The sequence below is a fragment of the Mchenga conophoros genome, linkage group LG8 (genome assembly GCF_057382185.1).
Source record: "Mchenga conophoros isolate Kocher_MC1m ecotype Shallow Benthic linkage group LG8, M_conophoros_male_GT1.1, whole genome shotgun sequence".
Classification (NCBI taxonomy): domain Eukaryota; kingdom Metazoa; phylum Chordata; class Actinopteri; order Cichliformes; family Cichlidae; genus Mchenga; species Mchenga conophoros.
In genome coordinates this window covers 21125682-21148329 of record NC_140533.1, presented here as the reverse complement: position 1 = coordinate 21148329, position 22648 = coordinate 21125682, and the positions used below count along the sequence as shown (strand labels likewise).

The following is a 22648-nucleotide window of genomic DNA, read 5'->3' as shown; positions in this document are numbered from 1 at the left end:
TATTCTTACAGCCACTGTAACACTTACTGATCACTCTGGTGGGTTTGTATGCGCATGTTTGTCCACAGCTCTTTCAAACTGTTGTCTCCCTAGCCACATCTTGCTGAGTGACAGCTGGCTGCAGAACCAAAAGTGGCGACTGCACCCCAACACTCATGACACATGCAAAGCTTTGGGACATCATCTTTGAGAAGCTGTGGCTTCAGTCCTACGGATTCAGTTCCAGGCTTAGCTTGCAGGTTGAAAAACACTTTTCTCCTTTGGAACAAATAACAGGCAATACACCAAAATAACACAGCAGCTCTGGTCCTATGAAGCTGGAAGATTTTTCTGGCTAAGGCAGACGAGATGGCATTCAAGTCCCTGACATGCTATGAGGGAAAAGGAGAAAAGGGAACAGTGAAGAGAAATATAAAAGAAAAGAGGTTTTAAATGGAACGTGTAAGAGCTACATTGTGTGCTCGGATACATGCCTTCATCCATAAGAGCAGAAACTAAAAACAGGGGATTATCACTGTATCAGTGCCTGTTCTGCAGAAACAGCACATTAAACTTCCATTCAGTCTTAAAAACCTGCCTTTTCAAGCCAGGAAGGCTATTTAGCTGAGACGACAACATCTAAAAATAGCATCTCAGGAGTCGAGGAAAAATCATTATGTCCACTTATGCTTATGAGTGTGAGTAACTGTGTATGGATGCCTTACCTTGCCCTTGTCGAAGTAATTAATAATCTCCTGGTAGAGATGGTCCTTAAGCTGTCCTTGAGTGGTGGCCTGGTAGCCGTCTCTCTGTGTCAGGTGGGCTGCACATGCCTCATCTGACCACTACAGAAAACACGTTAGCACTGGGGTCAACACTGTACAATACGATACAGAGTAAAAAGGAAAAGTGACAAGAAATCAATTGCTGACTTATATCCAGTGTAAATGGGTTAGAGTGATGTGTGGTCCTTTTTATAAGCTGCTCTGTACTTTGACAATGCAAGATGGAAACAACTCTGCAAGAAACCCATATCAGTATATACTGAATGAATCATTGATGGCATCAGTGCAAAGTGTAGCATTCCTGTGGCTAATGCTTAGTGTTAAAGGGGAACTATAAGCACATTCGGAGATCCATATTTACTGAGTCACACAAAGCAACTGAAGCAGAGTTGCATGACTCGCAGTTCAGAATAACCCTCTCTATCTTATACTGGGCCTCGGTGCTGCCCCTTAGCTGCAGCCGTTTTAGTGCTTTTCCTTCTGCATTGAAGCCAAATGTCTTCTGAGTAGTTGTACCTCACCAACAGAACTTTTGAACATGATGTGGGAGGGGGAGCTGTGCTCACTGGCAGAACCATGTTAGAGATGTTCAGCACAACAGCGTGTGTCTGAAACAGAGTTCTTAGAAGCCTGAGCTTTTGCCTCATAGGTTCAACTTGAACATATGCTGACCTCAATATCTAAAACCTAGATGAGAAAAAGCATATCAACCCCCCCCCCCCCCCCCATAAAAAGCATTTAGAATGAGAATCTACAGATTAGTGCACCAGGAGCTTCCAAGGGTAGAGAGAAGCTGGGCTTTTACTACCAGTGTAAACACTAGATACAACTGAGTCACACACTTACTTAATCTTGTTTAGTAGAAAAGCTTTTTCATTTTTAAACAATGAAAGAATCTTTTGTTCTTATTGTTGACACACTATAGAGACTAATAAGGTTTCTGACAGCCTATAGCATCTTGGCAGAAAGACAGACAATCTGATTGGCCTCTGTGTACAGCAAGCGTAATCCTATGATTCTGTCAGGGCTGATTCATTACTGGCCAATTTTAATTGGTTTCTATGGTGTTGTGAGTAACCTGAAGAGTTAAGATCTCTGACCAGGTTTTTTTTTCTTCCGTTATTGTGATAGCCACATTTGAATAGCAAAGCTTCAATATTTGCATAGCCTTCACGGACAATGGGTGAAAAATAAATTGCACCACGTTGCTGTGGTATAAGGAAGGATTCTGGGAAGACTTGGCTTACGTTATTGATCCTTTAGTGCTGGACTGCATTTATATGTTAAAAAGGATCTCTGGTAATTCATGGACGAGCAGTGACCCCGTATCGACAAAACCCAAGTGCTGATACATCTCTGACTATGAAGAAAATGTTGTGAATTCATCAATGTTATTACACTGCTGCAGGTACTCTACTGGGACACTAATTATAGCCAGTCTTACTCTATAAATGCTGGAGGATACAGAATTATATATAAATCATTCCTTCTCTGGAATTTTGTAGTTCTCCCTCTGCGTGTTAAGGTTCCATCCAGGTACTCCAGCTTCCTCGTGAAGTCCAAAACTGTGCATGGTAGGATAATTGCTGAATCGATGTGTGCGAATGGTTGTGTTAGCCCTGCGATGGACTGTTGACCTGTCTAGGGTGTACCTTGCCTCTCACTCTATGACAAATTGAATAGACTTCCCTCTTCCAGACAATTACAAATGGGATAAGGGGTTAAGAAAATGGATGGATGGATGGCATTCCCTCTCATTCATTCTTGTCTACACAGGCCTCGACGTGAATAAAGATCAGTCACTTGTAGATGAGCAGAATCATAACAATAATAATAATAAAACATAGAACTCATGCTACAGATGCTACTGTGACTCCCGAGTGAGGAAAATGTGATTTAGTCACAGCCTCCTCTTCCCTGACGAGACCTGCACAAAGACTGAAGCAGCCAGCTATTTATGCAAAAACAGATGAGATGTTGGATGCATCCATTTTGGATAAAAGGCAGAGAGGAACAACTTCAAATTTAGGGTGTACCAAACCCCAGCTGGGAATAGACGCTGCAGTTCTTTGTATGAGGAGTTTTGCAAGTGGATGCGGTGTATTTTTGGCAGGAGATAGAAACTTTCAAGGCTATGAGCATGACTACTAACAAAAAGGTACTAACATAAAAGAAATGCTTCTTGATAATCTATAAATATTTATGTGCTCAATTTAAGTTGTGTCAGAAAGATGCCCTTTTTGCACCTTTAAGTAGGGATGCCTTGCACTGATGCTTGAGGTGATGATGAGCGCCAAAGTACACATTCATCTTCAAGTATCCAGGGTGGTTGAAGCTACCTTTGTCTCTGTTTTAGAACATGAGCAGGTTTTTCTTTTCAATTAAAGATCAGATACTAGCTGTGACTTGCACTGGCTGTGCAAATAAAAGGCTGCTGTGCAAATTTGCCTCCTTAAAAGGTGTCGCATGTGCCACATTGGAATTAAAGGGATACAGCCCAATCAAGTCATTTGCTTGACACGTTAACCCTACGTTTAACATCTGCCTGACAGCAGCTTAAGAGTGGTTCAGTGTTTCTGTGTGCAGCTTCAGATATTTTAGAGAATGCACGTTAACATTTATTTTTTGTTGGCCTTGTGCATGGGTACCTTAAGCAGTTTTGCGTGCAGAAGCAGAGTATAAGCAGCCTCAGTGTAGTTGTCGCACTCTTTATGGAGGTCACACAGCTTGTAAAGGTACCTGGCAGTGAAAAAAGCAATGATTTATGGGTCATGACAGGGGGGGGTTTTTCACACTTTAACAGACAGAGGGTTAACTCTGCCAGACGGATGTGTCTTAACAGGCTCTTCTAGTTCAAATACCGCTTGAAAAATAGATGGAAAACTGACAGGTAAGATTGCAGACTGGGAAACATATTTTATCAAAATCAAATATTTTATTCTGGGTCTCTGGAGACCTACTTTATTTAATCTTTGGGAGGCAAAAATGTAGCTCAACTAAGACTCCTTATTACATCTATGTTGTAGTGTTTAAAATGCCTCACAGGGACAAAAACGCTTCAAATATAACAAATGGTTAACACGCAGAAGCTTACCTGATGTACATTTCCTCTCTGTCTATTTCCTTGTAAAAGTTCTACATTGTGGAGAAAGACAAAGCATTAAAACGGGCTTAAAAGACATAGCAGATTTCCACTGAGAACTATGGTTGCATTCTGTTTAACTATCTAAAAAGAAGTTACTGGTGGATTATTTTAAAAATTAAAAAAACAAAACAACCCCCCCCAAAAAAAAAAAAAAACCCCAACAGTATCAGGGCTTGTAGCGGGCACACATCCAAGCACCTAGTACACTGACTGGCACTGTCGTATTCACTGTCACATTCTCAGTGAAACCAAAGTTATTTAAAGTGCAGACTCGCTCAGATAAAATATGAAATATAGGCCATATGTCTGTAGTCTTTTCAATATGCCTAGTCATGTGAGCTAAAAGTGACATTTTGGTGCTTCCAGATGAAATGTCACTTTAAAGAACAGGGTGGTTTAGATGAACAGCTCAGGGATAACATTTTAATGCACTGACATGTCGAGATGCCTGCTACTGCCGTCTGTATGTAATTCTACATCATTACGGTGTTTTTTACCGGCAACAATAACCTATGACAGACAACCAGGCGCTGATAACACAAACAATTACCTGTATTGTTATTTATACATTTCATGTGTATCATTTCACGCAGGGGGTTCAAATCTAATTATGCATGTATCACCAGCACTCGGCTTATGCGCATTCAGGATTGAAAGCAGAGATCTTACAAGCACGTTGACAGTGCAGCTCATGCGGTTCTCCTTGTTCTCGTCATGCATGATGGTCCTGTAGTCCAGCAGCCTCTCCAGCAGACGCACCACCAGAGTGACGAAATTCTCACCCGTCCTGGCCAAGTACTTGTGCTTCCTGCAATGCTCCAGTAAGCTGGTGTTTGTGTCATGAGGTTGGATGGGGACACAGAGAAACAAATGTGAAGTATGTATTAAGATGGTCTTTGACAGCTGGTCTTTGAAGCTGTCTATTTTACACATTAAAACAGAGTTAGCATCTGCTCCGAAAGCAGACATTATGCAGGCAAGCTGCAATGGCAAGTCCTGTGATCATCAGCACACTGTGATTATTTTGAGAAGTGCTATGTTGCAATTAGCATTATCTAACTTGCGAGAGGCTCAAGCATAATCCTGCCCATTAATCAGCACTTACATTTTCTGAAAGAGAACTTTGTACTGCTCGTCTCCGCGGCCCCCTTCCACCTCGTGATCCAGCTTGGTGATGATCTCGTTCTCAAACTGCAATTAGACAGAGCAGGCGTAAATAATCAGTGTAGCTAATTTTTCAATTCATTAACGCCATCTCCCTGTTGCTCTCTCTCTCTCCAACAAACCCAGCTGTGAGGGTTTACGCTTCAACTTAAATCGGCCCTTATTTGCAACAGAACTGGCTGTGAGCCGGTTCCGATTTTCTTTATCTGTTGAAATTCTATTAGGACACAACTGAAAGTTGCATCATGAGACACCTTGCCTGTACTTTTTGCTCTTTAGTTGTTGTATCTGCTGACAGTGATGCATGGATCTATTTTTCCAATATTTGTATGTAGCAGCTGTATAAAAAAGTGAATTTCATTGTGCTGAAACAAACCTTTTTTCACTGACTTTTTGATTTACGTGTGTCTTGGACACGAGTAAAGGAAAAAAAAAAAGTGCAGCAAAGTAGAAAAAGATATGAATGCTGTTTTCTGGAAAGCCAAGGACTTATAACACACAGAGAAAGAGAGAGAACTAGTACAGGAAATATACTAGTTCTCACAATTGTAATCAAAACGTTACTGATCACAATTCATTGAAAATGATAGGAAAGTAGCAATCGCCCAAAATGATCCTGATCCAGACAGAAGATATAAAAGCTTTGCACACTTTCACTATAAAAGGACACGGCTGTGCAACCAGTAAAAATGATATTGGAGTGCTTTGGTTTTCACAAGACTACAATGGCGAGCAAAGAGACATTTGGAAAGTGCTGTGTTTCTTTACTATGATAGAAGTGAAGTACACATCACGTATTTCGGCAGCTCTCAGAAAACATCCCAAAGCTGAAAACAGCCTGTGAAATTTTATGACAGAACAGCTGTAACCAAATGGATTTCCTCATGCAGAAAGGCTTAATTTTGGATTGTAACGAGGCATACCATTAAGTTCCACTTACCATGGCTGTTGATAATCGCAGCACAACAAAATGAGATTTGCAGAATTACAAGTAAGCTGTGGGCTACAAAACTTCTTCCTTACTTGTGTTCTACCTTTGTATTCCTTTATTGTTTCGCTTCATCTAAAACCTTGTTTCCAATAAGCAAGAAACTCAGTTACATCTTTCCGAACTAAAGTTGGGAGGTGTGCACCAGTGAGTGAATACTTCATAAATTAAAATAATATTTCTTCATGTACCTGTCCAATGAATTTGAAGATTTTATCATCTACAATATTAATATTAGTAAAAGATGAAAAACTAAGAGCATCCAGAAAATATCTTGTAATATGTACTAAAAATAAGAAAGAAAGCCAACATCAATAGGCGCGATAATTAAAAAAATAAAAATAAAAAGTTTCTTTTTCCCATATATACATGTGTAGGTGTCTTCTATGACATAGCTGATTATACGCACTATGCACTGCATATACACACTCACGGGCCAAGTTATTAGGGACACCTGTTCAAATGATTGTTGATGCAAATATGTAATCAGCCAGTTGCAACAGCTGGCAATAACTCCATGCATTTAGGACTGTAGACACAGTCAAGACCATCTCTAGGGTATTTCAAAATTGCCAGTGAGTGCCACTTCTCTGGGTGAAAATGCCGTTTAAAGAACAAATCTTTAAAGAACGTTTCCAGCATCTTTAATCTGGAGGCTTAAGACGACAGGTCCAACTAGGTAGTAGAAAGATGTACTTAATAAATTGGCCAATGAACATGTATATTCATTTTCATCTTACATATAATCTTTTTTTTTTAAGTAAAGATGAGCTGTAGTTCATGTTTTAAATGACACACCCGTTGGAAATGCATTGTGAAGTGGAACTCGCATTGCATCATGTCAAAGAAGATGGGGATGGTGGCCTTTCGCAGCTCGATCTCAGGAACTAGTGTCATCTCCAGGATAGGACCCACCATCTCCGGAATGAATTTTATCTTGTGGGGCCCTTTGAGATGAAAAAAAAAAAAAAAGAGAGAGAGAACAGAACATGTAAGTGCAACCTAACTGCACAGCTCATTTGCAGAATTTAAATTTGACAGAACAAATAGCATAAGTGAGGTAACAAGGCATAGATAATCCTTAATCCAGATTTAACAGTTGCAGTTTCAAACAATAAGGAAATGTGTCTTCTGATGTTTAGCAAATCTCCTCTCATCACATCAGTCAAGCAGTAAATAAGTGAAAACCAAACACCTTGGTTAAAAAAAAAAAAGCAATGGGTATAATAAGGCCAGAAAATGAATCAATCTAATCTAGTGGAAAGCTCTAATTAGAGGATCAGATGGTGTGGGTTGCAATGAAACGGTAGACATGAATGCCAAAATCTTAACACTCCAATCCCTGTATACAACAATCTCACTCCACCGAGATCTGACTGCCGTGTCTCTCTCTTACTGCACAAAATAACACTAATTAACACACGACTGTTAACATATACCTTGCAGGATTGATATGTTACTTGGTTGGCAGATAATAATAAAGATAAACTGAGAAAACACTGCTTCAACAAGTAAATTCATGCATAAAAGGGATTTTATCAGTTGAAAGTGAAACATCGATAGCGACACATGGAATGAGCTTAGTTACCTAGATTGTACCACATATCCCTGATTTCAAAGCCAATCTGTCTTCTCATGTCCTGGTACCTGAAACACAAACAAGGTATAAATGTCACATTGGCTGTTGTAATATCCACAGAAGATGAGAAACTCGATATACGCAGTATAAACACAAACAGTTCTTTATGACTATTTCAACTGCCTAAAAAATGCAATATACTCCAAATTTAAATAGCTGTCCTGTTTCATCTGTGCCGTCCTGCGCCTGAGTCAAAGTCAGTGTTTGCCGTAGTATGAAAATGTGAACTGAATTGAGAGAAAGATCATGAAGGAGAAGTGAATAAAGTAAAATCAGAAGTAAACAGGCCTTCTTTAAAGTGTCCAGGTCACAGTTTTCAACATCAGCTGTGACAAAGTTAAAAAAGTACTTCATAGCCCTGATGAGGGCTTTTCGGTCTGATCGAGGTCCATATAGTTTATGCAGTGACCTAGCTTAACACAAAATAAATTTATCTGAAATATATAGTAAATAGTTTCCCACTCTCTTCCTGCAGGGAGCTGAATAAATCAATCTCTCTCATCTATGTCTGAATGATAATCGCTTCAAAAGCATAAAATTAGACTGTCATAATAAAATTCATAATGACACAGATTCATTGATCTGGGATCATGGTGAGTTAGTTTAGTTTTGTTGTTCCACAATGTTCTTTGAAATACAAACACACCCTAATGAGATGTTTCCATGCAAGTTCGCAACATACACAGAAGCTGACAGTAAGTTAGTCTGTCTTCTGCTCTCTGTACATATTTGAAGACGGGGAAAAAAAATCCAAGGATGATGACACAAGGGAAAGTGTTTGATCAAACAATCTTTGTTGGTGCTAGTATTTTTAGGTCGACTTTGTGTGTCAAGAGCCCTTACATAAAATAAAGATTTGCAGAAGAAGCTAGAAGGAGAGCTCTTGCCCTGACTCTTTGTCTAGCTTGTGCGTATTGTGGGCTTATAAGCTGATCAGCTCTGCCACGTCTGGGTCATGAACCAATCTTCATGGCAGTTTGGTGCCCGTCTTCGCTGCCTATCGTACTGTCCTTAGGTCACAGAAAGGACATATAGTAAAGTAAAAAGGACAGAGAGGAAAAGACAAAGCGTGAATGATGGAGACGCTAACAAGAGTGGAAACAGCAGGCAGAAGGGCAGAAAGGGTATTCTGAATCCGATCACCTGAATCAAACTGAATGGCTCTTGCTCCTTTGACAGACTGAACATTTCATAGGAGAATAAGCCAATCCTGAAACTGGTTTAAAAAAAAAAAAAAAAAAGGCCTGCAGCATTTTCACAAATTTGGTATCAAAAGGTACCTTAAGTACGGATTCTGGTGACATCCCTACAACGTTCAGACCAACACAAGTAACTAATATACCGCGGCTCTGTTTGGATGCAATGCTAAACCATCATAGTGTCTGCTTAACAATCCTGCGTGGTTGACCCCTGCTCTGATTGTTGGTATGAAAACCTGTGCTGCGCTGCCATGTTTTGTTTTTGTTTTGTTTTTTGGGGGGTGTTATATTTAAGCAAGAATCGAGATTTAATTGTCAAACAGCACTTGCAGATAATTACAGATCTCCTGGGGAATGTGGATAAAACAGAAAAAAAATATATTGACGTGACTGAAACAAGATTGTGAGATTTGAAAAATAGCTGAAAGGTCTCAAATAAACTCAAAACCCCTCCTTGCCTAAGTAGAATATGGGTTCCATCTAAGTGGAGTTTGCATGTTCTCTGTGCATGTAAATGGTTCCTGTGGCTACTCCAGCTTCCTCCCATAGCCCAGTGACATGTACATTTGACTTACTGCTGATTCTTTCTTATATTAAATATATATCTTTATTAGATGTAGTAGATGTGGCAGTAGCAGACTTTGGACAAACTTTTTGTTTCAGACCTCCAGCTTTTCTGTGCATTTTGGATCAACCACAGCTAGCAAAAAGAAAACCATCTGGAGCTTGCCACTATTTGCTGACTTGATGTAAGCCTACATATTCACTGCCAAACAGCCTTTGAATTTCCAACCGTACACACTAATGTATTTTGACAGAATCCTGAAAAAGCAGCTGCATCACCTCTTTACACACTGGTTTGGGTCAAAACAATTTACCATACTTATTTGTTAAATGGTAGAGCCCGAGGATTAATCCTCACAGTTTTTGGCAAAGTTATAAAAATAAATCAATTTGCATTTTTATGTATCAGGTATTACATGTTTGACTGTTTTTGCATCTTGTTGGGGCTGAAATATAGTCCTGTGTATATCTGCGAGTATGACGGCTCACGGCTTGCATGAATCAGTCGTAGGAAGTGCGTTTCTGTTCCCACATATGGGCGTTCAGATGACTGTGCAGAAGGCAGCGTGTCCTCATTGCGGCTGAGACAGATGTACGGTGCTGTTCTGTCACACTCCTGTAGGCAGCGGACAGGCAGCTATGACTGTCAGCTGTCAGACCCTACAACATATACCTGTCAGCCAGGGGCAGAAACCTGTAGGAGAGGTTAACTAAGAATAAAACATTTGGAGAGAGACAGTAGTGTGTGACTGGGGGCTCCTTGTAGTTTGTGTTGTGTAATGTAATTGGGTCAGAGGGCAAACATCAAGGCAGAGAAGAAAAAAAACAAAACAGTAGAGGTTGTGACTAAAATACAGAGAAAACAGATTGACAAGCAGAGCCCTATAAGGGCTGCTCAGCTGTGATCAAAGCTTGAAGCAAAGGAAGTGTGAGATATTCACAAAACCTGTCAATACGATGCTCCTTCTCCTCATCACTCAAAAGTGGCTATTATGACAATGACATTGCTGCATGCTCATTTATGAGTACATGTGTCTGTGTCTCCATGTTCTCTGCATAAGTGCATATATTTCAAAGTAAAGGGGAAATGATGGTTAAAATTAATTGCACAGTTTCTGCCAATTATAGCCATTATTAAGACATAAACAAATATCAACAAGGATTATAATGGATTTTTAAGGTCAGACAAATAATTAACACCCTGTTTTATTGTGGCAAATTGTTTAAAAAAATGTCAATAACAATATTTTATTGTACAGAAAACTTAAATATTATTTTTCTCTGCCAAAGGATTCTATTATAGTTGTGAGGTTTTATCAGTTAAGTCAGAATGTATGCAAATTTGTTAGAAAATCACCGCAAATCTTGCTTTATTTATCACTTTTTACTATGTAAATATTTATTCTGATGTGTTTATGCTTTTATTTTGTAGTTTTAAGTCTGTGACTGACAAGTTGCTATGGTATCACCATGCAGTTTCCCCTCAAATACTGCTCAGGGTTCTTGAAAACAAGCCAAAGCCACAGAGGAATCCACAAAGGTGACGTCAGTGGCTACGTCCATCTTTTATAATCAGCAGCCTATGACTACAATGGGTGTTGGGAATGATGGTTGAAACAAAGAAAAATAAGACCCAGACTGCCATAGATATATTTATCCTCCCACTCAGGGCATGCAGACATGTAAGCTTGTTATCTGTGCCTCGGTGGTCTGAGTGTGAGAATGGCATTAGGATTACACAGGCTCCAGTAATGGAGCAGAACTTCACAAACAGCACTAGTAGATGTGTGATGCAGGGACAAAAAAAAAAGCCAATGCAAAGTGCTAAAGAGCTGTGCTTCACAAATCTTTGATTTCACCCCTCTGCTCTCTGCTTCTGAGCAAGGCACAATAATTGGTATTGCAGGGAAAGCTTACAATTCAGCCACAAGCAGACAAGGATACTGGATGCAGAGAGGTAGAGGCTAAAAAAATTGAGCAGTAGGTGGAGGGACGGTGGAGAAAGAGAGTGTGCAGGTAGAGTTGTAAAGACTGTGGGAAAAAAATGACAATCCCGATAATATTCCTGTTTTTTTTGCTTAGAACAAATCGAAAAAGACTTGGTGGGGGTGGCTTGGATCTTGCATTGTGTTTGGTTGTTGTGCTGCATAGAACATTGTTTATTATCTATTGGGAGTTCACCGCGGCCAATAATAAAGCACTGACAAACGAGCAGTCTGCCTGTCGGGCGTGAGCCAGCGTGATGTATATTTCAGTGTCAAAAGCTCCTCAAAATGAAGATGAGAGCCAATATGCGCTATGTCTGCCCAGAAAACATTTACACATTTGGATGCATTATCACAGTTTCTGAGAAACACTAATGTAGATGAATGGCTCTTTGTGGATAAAGGGAGCCGGATGAACACGAAATGAATAGCTCCCTGAATTTATAGCTGAAAGCACAATTAAGTAGATTTTAGAAGCAGTAAAAAGGTCTAAATTTCAAGGATTTAAATGTTCAGCTATTTAAAAATTATGGGCGGTATAATAAGACAATTTTATTTCGCCTTCAGTTTCTGTCTTCAACAAATGAAAAAACCCCCAGAAGAGTGATGACCTGAATATCGAACATTTTGAATGTAATATATGCCTCTTCCTAGCCTTGAAAGTTTTGCAATTTTACAACATGGACAATGTAAGAATAATTTAGTCTGGATGTTGTTCATAACGGCTCTTTCTTTCATGTAGCAGCCAACAGCAGGATAACCATGTTCTTACCATTAGAAATACTTTTTTTTGTGGTGGCAAAGGTGTCGCCAAGGTACAGTGTGCAAGAGACAAAGACTAATGACACCCACTGCCTCGCTCTGAATTCAACAACTGTTACCTGATTTTTGGGACTCTGTATTTGGGGGGCCGGAAGGGTAAACACTAGCTAATGTCCGACGTGACTGATTTGAACATTTGTGTTCTTGCAAACAGCTCTGCTGGGTAATGTCGACAAAAGCAGCAGTACTAAAACAGCTTTATTAGGCCTGTACTGCCTCTGCCAGAACCACAGGAAGCCGTGTTTGCACATGCACTACAACCTGGAACATTTTTAGATATCACCCTGCTGGGATGTATGTGAGAAAGCACATGTTCAGATTGGTCAGAAATGGCTTTAAACCAAACAGCTACCCCAATATAAAGTCAATTAAGCCCATAGTTAAATATAAAAACTTAGGTAACTGTCAGGGGAAATGCCAGGTTTACCACGGTGTAAAATGCCCTGTTGTGCACTGCATGCGAGAGAGTTCAACACTGGACAATATCTGGGTGTGAAAATAGTTTATCTGATGAATTATACATAGTCTTGTCATGGTCATGCTGGGGAGGGAACTCGAGCTGTGCTGGTGGGAAATTAGGGCATCGTGTTTTTTTGAGAGTGTTCATTCTCACCTGTGGAAGATCTTAGCTCTTTTGTCACTTGAAAAGTTCTCTAGCTGCAATGACTCCTGGGTAAGGAAGGCCACAGCCAGATGAAAGTAGTTGTTCCACAGCTGACCCAGACACAGACGGAAAGACAGGAAGATTGCAGCAAAAGAATAGTTCAGAATGTCTGGTTACAGTTGTTCCAAAACAATAACAGTAACAGACTGGATTAAATAAATAATACAATATATTACAAAGTTTGGACATTTTTAAGAAATAGCTCTAACAACAGTCCTATCCAGTACTATGCTACGTGAGCAGGAAAGCATTGCAGTTTCATTACACTGCAATGTAATGATGAGATGGAATCTGTCCAAGTGGACGAAGAGGGCGCTGATTTAGGCCAACATCGTCTAGAGAACACACTACATCAGACAATGACAGAAGCTAAAGTGCAATGGTGTCTGGCTTTTTTTTTTTTTTTTACTGCCAGCCCATGCATGAGTATAAAACACAACTCTTCATGATGTTGATAATTTCTAAATTCTCTTTGCCCAACCCATGTGCATTAAGCTATGGAGAAAACCCCACAGCTTTTTCCTTAAACCATAAAGAGGCCTCCGGCTCCAAATGCTGTATGCAATTAACGGTAGAAAAAGACTGTTACAATGAATAAGCTTTAAAAGCAAAGCTCACAGCAGTTCAGTTGTTGACAACATTAACATTTTTCCACATTTCAGACATTTAAAAAACAAGTAGAAAAAGCTGTTCAATTCCAGGGTGAGCAGGTTAAAATATTCAGAAATGCACATAAAATTGCTGGCCATTACAGGGTAATTGATGTTCCCTCTTCACAATTTTTATTTATTTATTTTCTTATGTCTGCTGCCTTCAGTGATCTTTTTCTAATTCAGAAAATCCAACAATGCGGCATCTCCAACAGCCCCAAGATAAAACTACAGGCTATAAGAAAAATGCCACAAAATTATTCCTAAAACTGTTGGGTAATAGTGCTTAAAATGTCAGTGCTGCCTTGTCTACAAAAAACATTATCTTGAGATGTGAAGTGCTGATATCAAGATATTTATTCAATGGTTCAGTTCCTACCTGTAGCTCGAAGTTGGTTTGATCCAGAAACTTCTTGTTCAACACGGCTGCATACTGACTGATGGCCCGTAGGAACACTCTGCAAAGATAAGAAGATTATGCTGGCTGTTTACAAAAAAGTTTTTCAAGAGTATAGAAGAAATGTAAGTAGCTTTTTACTGAAATTCAGCTTTCTAAAATTATTTCATAAAACTGCACCACCGAAAAAACATCCACCTGATTAAAATGATCAGCAATGCTTAACAACGAAAACATCTGAGAGAAAAAAAAGAAAGAAAAAAAAGAGGAAAGTGTTAAAAAAAATGCAGGATGCCCTCAACAAGTATGTATACTAGTCAAAAAAAATAAACACCAGATTGTGTTTGGAATAGATTTTAAAGAACATAACTATAATAACTATATACAGGATGATTAACATAAGATATGGCTTCTTCTGAAAGGGATGCAAGCTGTCACCCCTCTGCGAATAGACTGCACGTGTCTATATCTGGTGTTGAGGAATCGCTCTCCATTCCTGGATGAGCACAGACTATATAATGCAAAGGTCACTGGTTGTGGCTGTATCCATTGAACATGTCAATTTTCCCAGGTGCCTATCCAAACACATCCTTGGCCAGCCTTAGTGACAGACATATCACTAAGGGACATGAAAATGATTTCAAACTTGTATGTTACTTGTATGTGACATGCATTCTACAGTGGGGCAATAAAACTGAAAAGGTCATGCCCACTTTACTTGGAATAAAAAAAAAAAAAAAAAAAAAAAGCAGAGTAAGTAAAACGTATTTTAATGTGATGCAATTCATATTTGTGAATTATTTCTTCATCTGAGTTTTGCCTTCAGAAGTTACCTGTTGTTGCCCTACGTGCTGCGCTGGTCCTGAAACTCAGCATGAATTTAACATTGTTCACTGCAGAGTTACCCAATATGAACTCATTTGTTTTAAAGCTGTGACCACACAAAGAAAGAAATATTAACAGTATGCACTATCACGAAGAATGGATGTTTGCTCTTGTGAACAAATGTGTGCTTATAACAGAATAGCCAAGCAGGTTGAATCTCTCTCTCTGACAGACTGAGGTACAGTAGGCTAGAGGCACCGGTGAAAAAACATTTGATGAGTAGATCTTAATGAGAACACTGTCTGATGGGTTAATCCACTGTGATGCTGCAGAATTAAATGTTAATAACTTAAGTGGCATGAAGCTTTTAGAGGGGAATTATGACTGCTACTCGCAGAGTCAGAGGTCCATACGCTATTTAACTTAATTTCCTGGTCGAACCTGCTACACAACAATGTGTGTACCATCTCTAAGAATTAGCAAGCAAGAAAAAAAAACAGTCTAACACAGCAAATTCAGTAATCTGGCTCATTTCATTTAGGGTTTTCCAAGCTTAGTCCTTGCTTCAGCTATTGCGAGCACAATTACAAATCAATAAGACAACAGCAACAGCTGATTGCCTGCAATAGTGGATGAAGATATATCAGATTGGAATAAAAATGGCAAGGTGAAGCAAGGACGATTGTTATGCCACTTGAGTGGATTGCATCAGGGTTTCATGAGCAGACAATAAAGCAGCATTAAGATGTAACGCTCGTGTAACTGACACTGGCAGGTAAGCAGACATCTGCTCCACAGGCAGCCCCGAGAGAGCCTTCTGCTTTTGTCATTGTCCAAGCTAAATCCTTACTGGAACTGGGTCTCATTGTGGGAATTAGCAAATCCACATCCATTAGCTGCTTCTGACTTTAAAATTCAGTTCTGTGGCAGTAAGAATCTTTGGGCTGGAAGGTCGAAATTTCATTGCTGTACAGACCGGGCCGGGGTTTCCCACTGCCCCAAACAGCTGACCTTGAACAGGAATAACCATCACTGTTAAAACAGCAATGTTCTACGACCCGGGGTATTTTAAAGTTATACAATATTCATGTTCCACATTTATCTCCATTGGTGACTAAATGCTATCTGGGGCTGATGTGTGATACACATTACGAGTGACCTTAATCATTAGCTGGAAAGGTTAACTGTCATTGAACACCTTTGGATATGCCATTAGAAGTCCATTTCTTTGGCTCTCTGCCCTCTCAGAACACCCCCGCCATCTCCTAAGCACTGAGACAGCCTATTACCACCCTGTCTGCACGAGCACATGCACCCTCTCTGCACACCTCACTCAATTTTCTGCAGCTGTGAACATGCCAATATAGTTGATACACTTAACACTGGACCAACGCTAAAATGGCTTTTCTTCCATTGCATGTGTGGGCAAAGAAAACACTTAGTGCTTAATGCTTTTGGCTAATTTATGACATTATTTTGTAGATTACTGGGGAGCCCCCATTTAAGCTATTAATTTAAGTGAAGAATACTACTGTATAAACAAAAACAAAAAACAAGCGCTTATTAAACATTTATGGATTGCCCCGTTAAAATAACACAACTTAAATGTTTTTTTTCCCCTTTTCCATATGTATTTCTTAGAGGCTTGCAGCAATAACTAATGCAACTCAAAGTTGCATGGGTTATTAGTGACACATTTTCCAATTAAACTCAAGAAAAAGCCAGACTGGAGTGTTTAAATGGATGCCTACAGGCACAACTACAGCCCTACATGACCTATATTTGCATTACACCAACTACATATTAGTGGGACAACAAGACATGGTAATTGCAAATTTACTAATCACAGGCTGTGGTTTGCATTTAATTTTGATGACGGTGAGTTTATAATAGGTACAGGGCATGAAATATCCTAAACACCACATCTGCCGCTTTGTAAACATGAGTGATGTAGCAAACAGTTGTAAACGCTGGGTCAAACGACAAAATAAAATACGAATATCCGGGATCTTCATAGTTTTCAGCAAAATATGGCTCGGCATGCAAAAACGCAGCTGTGCCCAACCACTCCTTTTTGATCTCCCTTTCTGATCAAAGCTTACCTTCATGTTTCCACTACACCTGCATGATGATCCAGGGAATATGAAGTTTCTTGGGCTTGAAACGTGATTAAATCGTACTAACGTATGCTAACATGAACTGCTTCCCACAAACAAGTTCGCACAATATTGTAGACTCCACTATCTAAAAACCTATTTGAAGCCACCAGTCTGCCTCTGCACAGACATATAATTGGCTTTAACGAACAGACAGGACAGTTCCTCTGTGAGCACATCCTGCCATTAATTAAAGTGAAAAACCTAATGAGGTGGATGAAAATAGAATATACTCTCCCTCACAGTGGGTTCTGACTAAGACACTCCTGACTAAGACCATTTCAAAGAAGATTAAAGGAATTTAGGCCTATTTTCTTTAGTATTAAGTGTGTGTCTGTGTGTGTATATTATATATATATAGTGACATTAAAGATATGAAATATCTAACTATAATAAGATTATGGTCCTTAAAAGGAAATGTGATAGAGTAATAAAATCTCATCTCTGTCTGTATTTCAGTTAGTCAGTGAAGAATTATTATTCATAAAAATGAGTCATTTCTGTACAGTCTATAATTAATTGCCATATTGATTTCAGGGAATATCCTTTGTACCGACACAGCAATCGGAGTGTGAATCATGAGTGTCTGCATAGTACCATTAAGTGTAAATTATACCATCTGTTGGTCTGTTGTGCCACAGCTTTTTTTTCCTAATCTAAAAAAGAAAAAAAGCCAAATTCTTGTAGAAGAGCTTTGGCTGATTTAAAAAACAGTAATGGTCAGTCATTAAGCAACAGAGAGAAACAAAATGAAGACAGACAGTGACAAACCAGTCCTTTATAACTTCATTACAAATACAATACAAACAATGGTGATTTGCATATACACTACTACTAATCAGTGACTTGTGTGTTTACTTGGCTAAGAACTTATACTTTTCTTGGAATACTGCTACAACTTTGTAATTCCTATAAAACAGCTGGTCCTTTTGCTTTTTTTCCCATTTTTTTCATGTTAGGCTCAGTAGGGAAAATCAGGGTACCTCTAATCATCGGCAAAAGAACAAAAAACAAACAAACACAAAAAAAAAAAAAAACACAAGACCTCCTTAACTTCTGCTTAGGAAGACAAAAACATCACTAACTTTTTAATTAGGCAGCGCAAGGGCAACACAGCACCTCCTACACAGTCATTTTGATACAGTACACATACCGTATCATTATAATAAATATGGTCCATCAAACTGTCAGCGTCAGAAAAATACCCCCATTACTGCTGAATGATGGATGTGCTGTACATTTCAGCAAAACAGAGGATTTGCTTTTTATGCCATTGTTGCCTTTAAAAAAATAACAATCAGGTAAGTTCCTGCAGCTGTGATACAATGACTTGAGCTCTGTCAGATGATCTGCAGCACAGACACCTAGCTTAGGTGCTAATGAGAATTTATCAGCAGATCATGCTTGGTAATTGAGTTCAAAGAGCATCGCCGATAATGATCATGAGCTATTTGCATAGGTTTGCTGAATAGACGGCCTATCTGCCTGTGCTCTGAGATAATGCAAGGTCAAAAACCTTCATTATCTGTCCAATTAATTAAATTAGATTACCTTTATTTCACATACCTGATATAATATCAGATCTATTTAACTGTCATTATATTTTAACCCAATTTTCTCTTCTGTGTGACAACTTCTCCTCTAATGCAAAGTGCAGCTGACTCTGGTTAAAATTGATGTCCTTTCCAATAGGCTGTCAGAAACCAAACAGCTCACCCTAGGAAAGCTTTAATGACTCAGAAATATCACTGGGGTGAGTCAAAGTATCGCTATCATGTGTTAGACCTTACATTCAGAATGAGGGAAAAACTTTGCCACTCCATTTGAATGTTTAAACCACTTCTCTAAGAAACTCTTAAAACTACAAGGATAATGGTGTAAAAAAAAAAATCAGTGCATCAAATATAAAACTCAAAATCTGGATTCACAAATCTGAAGTAGTGACTTGTAATCGCCTGAAAATGTTATAAAATTTGTCATAATTTCAAGTTCTAACAATCAACAGCTAATCAAATGAGAATTAGAAATATTACAGAAGTAATTAAAAGCCTTGACCCAGCCCTTATTTCTTTATATTTTAAACGCCATTCTTTATTGGGATTTCTAAAGTGGTCTAAATACAAGGATTTTTAAAATTTATTTATTTTTGTGAATCCACTTGACATTGACCTATGAATCATTCGAGCAGACTCAAAAGATGAACCATCTGCTGTATCTTTAGACATTTCTTTCTTCAGGAGTGGAGAAGGATTTTTTTTGTTTTGCTTGTTGTTTACTTATTAAGCCTTAAAAATTGTGAGGCAATTGGACAAGTGAAAGGCAAAAGAAGAAGTGGCAGGCCTAAAATACTATCTACATTAGTCAAACAGTATCTGAAAGTCATGTCCTTAAAAAACAGGAAGAACTGACACATGACCTGAGAGATGTCATTATTGAAGCCTGGGGAACTGTTCCTTTCCTTTAAAGAAATTAGAAAGCACAGTGTCTGTGAGCTGAACTGAAATCATCCTCTGACCTCCAGGAAAAAATAAAAGCCTCTTATAACTTTATTTTATTCATTTATTTATGAATGAAAAGCACTGTGCTTTGAATTGACAGCATGTGCATGTGCTATTCATACATATGTCACAAGGACTGTATTAAGAAACTGGTACAGAGTACAGACTAAGTAAATGTTTGATCTGATGGAGGGAGATATTTGTGTTCTCACATACAGCGCTGCCAGGTTACTGTTGAGAAAAGTTCAGGGGTGCAGTTTATGTGTGAAAGCAGCTTTAGTTTAGTGTGACAAACTGAAATATGGCCCTCGTGGTGCTATCAGATAAAAAACTCAGTGTTTAAAGATCTGTCTGGATGAACTCGCAGGCCAGTGAGGGCCTGTCTGTTATGCAAATAATGTGATAAAAAGCTGCAGTCCCTTTGACTCTGCAGCACCAGGCAGTATGATGTTAGTGTTGTAGCAATCAACCATGCAGCAGCCTATAAACACAGAGACCTGAGATGTAACAACGACAGCATGCGCTGCCTTTCATCCGGGGGAAAATTTTGCAAGGAGGTGAGAAGATTACTAATGAGGTAATACAAGCAGGATTCAACAGAACTCCAGACACTGGTGAGCACAGAAACTTTGTGAACTGGGGTCAGGCAGTGTTGGCAAAGTTCATGTTGAGCAATGATGAGATAATGAGGCACAGTTAAATTTCTCAAATGAGTCATGAAACAATTATAACGGATTTTAAAAAGCAAACTTTTTCAACATTTTGGCTTATTTTATGGTTTAAAAACTACTGATATGCCTATATAGATAAAGAAAATTAGATGAAACCTTAAATGCTTCTCAGGCCACAATGTTTCATTCAGTATAAAATACTGACTGATCTGAAATATATGTTCCATAAGCGTATCAGTGTTTTAAAGATGACATGGGGCCTGGGCATGTTAGCAGATGGGCATTCATGCTATGGGTACGCTTTTAATTGATGCTGAGTGCAGTGTGCAACAGTGCTCGTTTGAATGCCAAAATAAATACACATCATTAAATGAGGCTATTAAGTTTGACATATTGTTGATCTAAAGACAGAAGTAATTGTGCGAAAGGCGCAGTCGTCGGGTGTACTACAAACACGTCAGTTATGTTCTGAGAGGACAGACATAGATGAGGTGCAACATATTCACAATGTCTCCAGTGAAGCATCTGCCATAGAGTACTAAGCAATACTTACATTATACACAACAGAGAAAAAGTAATTTTTCTTGTCTGACAATAAAAGTAAATAGTAATAAGTCCCAGTCATCTACAAACCTGATGTGAAAAAGGAATGCACTGTACAAACTTTAATTTCTATTTAAAGCCCATGTGCACTCTAAATAGGATGGGAATACCTTTTGATCAATATAGCAGAACTATTATTATATTATTTTCAAATATAATAACTAGTGCTTTCAGCATTAATCTCGTTAAAATTAAGTTTATGCCATAACCACATTAACACGGCAAATCTCCGTTAGCGAGTTATAGCGGATCGCCCCGTGCGTTAACGAGCTAACGGCGCTAACGAGCTAACAACACTAACGCGTTAACGAGCTAACCGCGCTAACGCATTAACGAGCTAACTGCACTAACAAGCTAACCGCGCTAACGAGCTAACCACACTAACGCGTTAACGCGTTAACGAGCTAACCATGCTAACGCGTTAACAAGCTAACCGTGCTAACACATTAACGAGCTAACTGCACTAATGAGCTGAGCTAACAACGCTAACGCGTTGACGCCATGTAGCCCCACGCATGGGGCGATCTGCGATAACTCGCTAATGGAGATTTGCCGTGTTAATGCGGTTATGGTGTAAACTTCATTTTAACAAGATTAAGGCTGACAGCATTAATAATAACTAAATTAATAGTTGTGATTTCTAATGGAGTATTTCCACATTGTAGTTCTTGTACATTTCCTTCCTAAGTAGAAGTATTCCTACTTAGGGCTCCAGTATAGTAGCTGATGGACTGTTTTCCTACACAAAAAGATGCCCTGCTGGGTTTTGATAATGACTTAGATAAAATCAGAATGAGAGAAATAACAGTGGGTGTTATCACTCTTTAGGGGGCACTATTCAAAGGCTAACTGGCTTTCACTCCGGTATACTGCAATCCATGGGCAAAAACTGGCCTGGGCAAAGGCTGATCATCGAGCAGATACACACAAAGTGCCAGACATCAACACAAACTTCAAATAGTGTACTCTGACTGATGTGTGAGAGTGGTGTGCCTGACATGTAAATAGTAAATCCTTGAGTGTATATCAAGATGTAAGATCACCTTACAGTTTTTAACGCATAGAGCAGTATGCAGTACATCAGGCAACGCTATATCATGAAACCATATGTAATGACACCGCAACAGATTGTAGATGTCATTAATTCTAAACTGCAAATGAGGAAGCAGACAAAAACCAAACATCGGAGAGTGACTGCGTAACTTCCACAGATTTAACAAAGCGGCATGGTTTGAAAGCTATGGAAAGGTCAGACCTTTCTTTTCAGCTGACAACACTAATGCTGTGAAAAAGAGTGTGGACAGGGTGTTTGGAAGGTCTGGTATAAAACATCTATGTAACGACATACACTGGAAGATTTATTCACCAACTGCTTTTACTTTGTAAAAAATCTTCTTTGAAATTGCATCATACTATTAACTAAAATGACCAAAACAGTTAAGATTATAAAGAGATTACTGTGCTCAAGACCACTTAAACATTTTCAAGAAAGTCTGGCTCTGTGAAAGCAAAATGTAAAGAAACAAGGGATGGCTCAAGACTTTTGCACAGTGTAGTCAATTGGAAAAATAAAGACAGTGCCAGGTGTGACAGGTGTGAGCTTTGTCTTTAAAGACAGAAACAGCATCCTTATTTCAAGGCTAACAAAAATTTCAACAACTGCTGAAACTGACTAAGGGATGTTTTAAAAGAACCCTAAAATTTCTCTGCAACTAGACCACAATCAATTCAGAGGTTTTCAAATAGCATTCGTTAAATAAAATTGTCTTTACAACAAGAAGATTTCAAATCAGACACCCTCAAAACCACAAGAACTGTTATTTTATTTGGTGAGTGCTGATTTATACATGGGGACAAAGGCGACAACAACATCAGTTTCAGTCTTTTTAAAGCTCTTCATCCTTCTTCCCATAG

The 22648-nt window shown here is 38.9% G+C and overlaps 1 protein-coding gene across 2 annotated transcripts in view; it reads right to left on the bottom strand.

The window, feature by feature from the left end:
- Positions 1-22648, bottom strand: part of dock1 (dedicator of cytokinesis 1) — a 196043-nt gene that overhangs the window by 30437 nt on the left and 142958 nt on the right. For both annotated transcript variants that reach the window (XM_085284890.1, XM_085284891.1), the window contains exons 30-38: positions 13964-14042; positions 12884-12984; positions 7650-7708; positions 6860-7008; positions 5015-5100; positions 4579-4735; positions 3859-3899; positions 3413-3503; positions 705-824 (exon numbers count right to left, since the gene is read on the bottom strand). In XM_085284890.1, coding sequence (XP_085141016.1) covers positions 705-824; positions 3413-3503; positions 3859-3899; positions 4579-4735; positions 5015-5100; positions 6860-7008; positions 7650-7708; positions 12884-12984; positions 13964-14042 — 883 coding nt within the window. The remainder of the gene's footprint in view (positions 1-704; positions 825-3412; positions 3504-3858; positions 3900-4578; positions 4736-5014; positions 5101-6859; positions 7009-7649; positions 7709-12883; positions 12985-13963; positions 14043-22648) is intronic.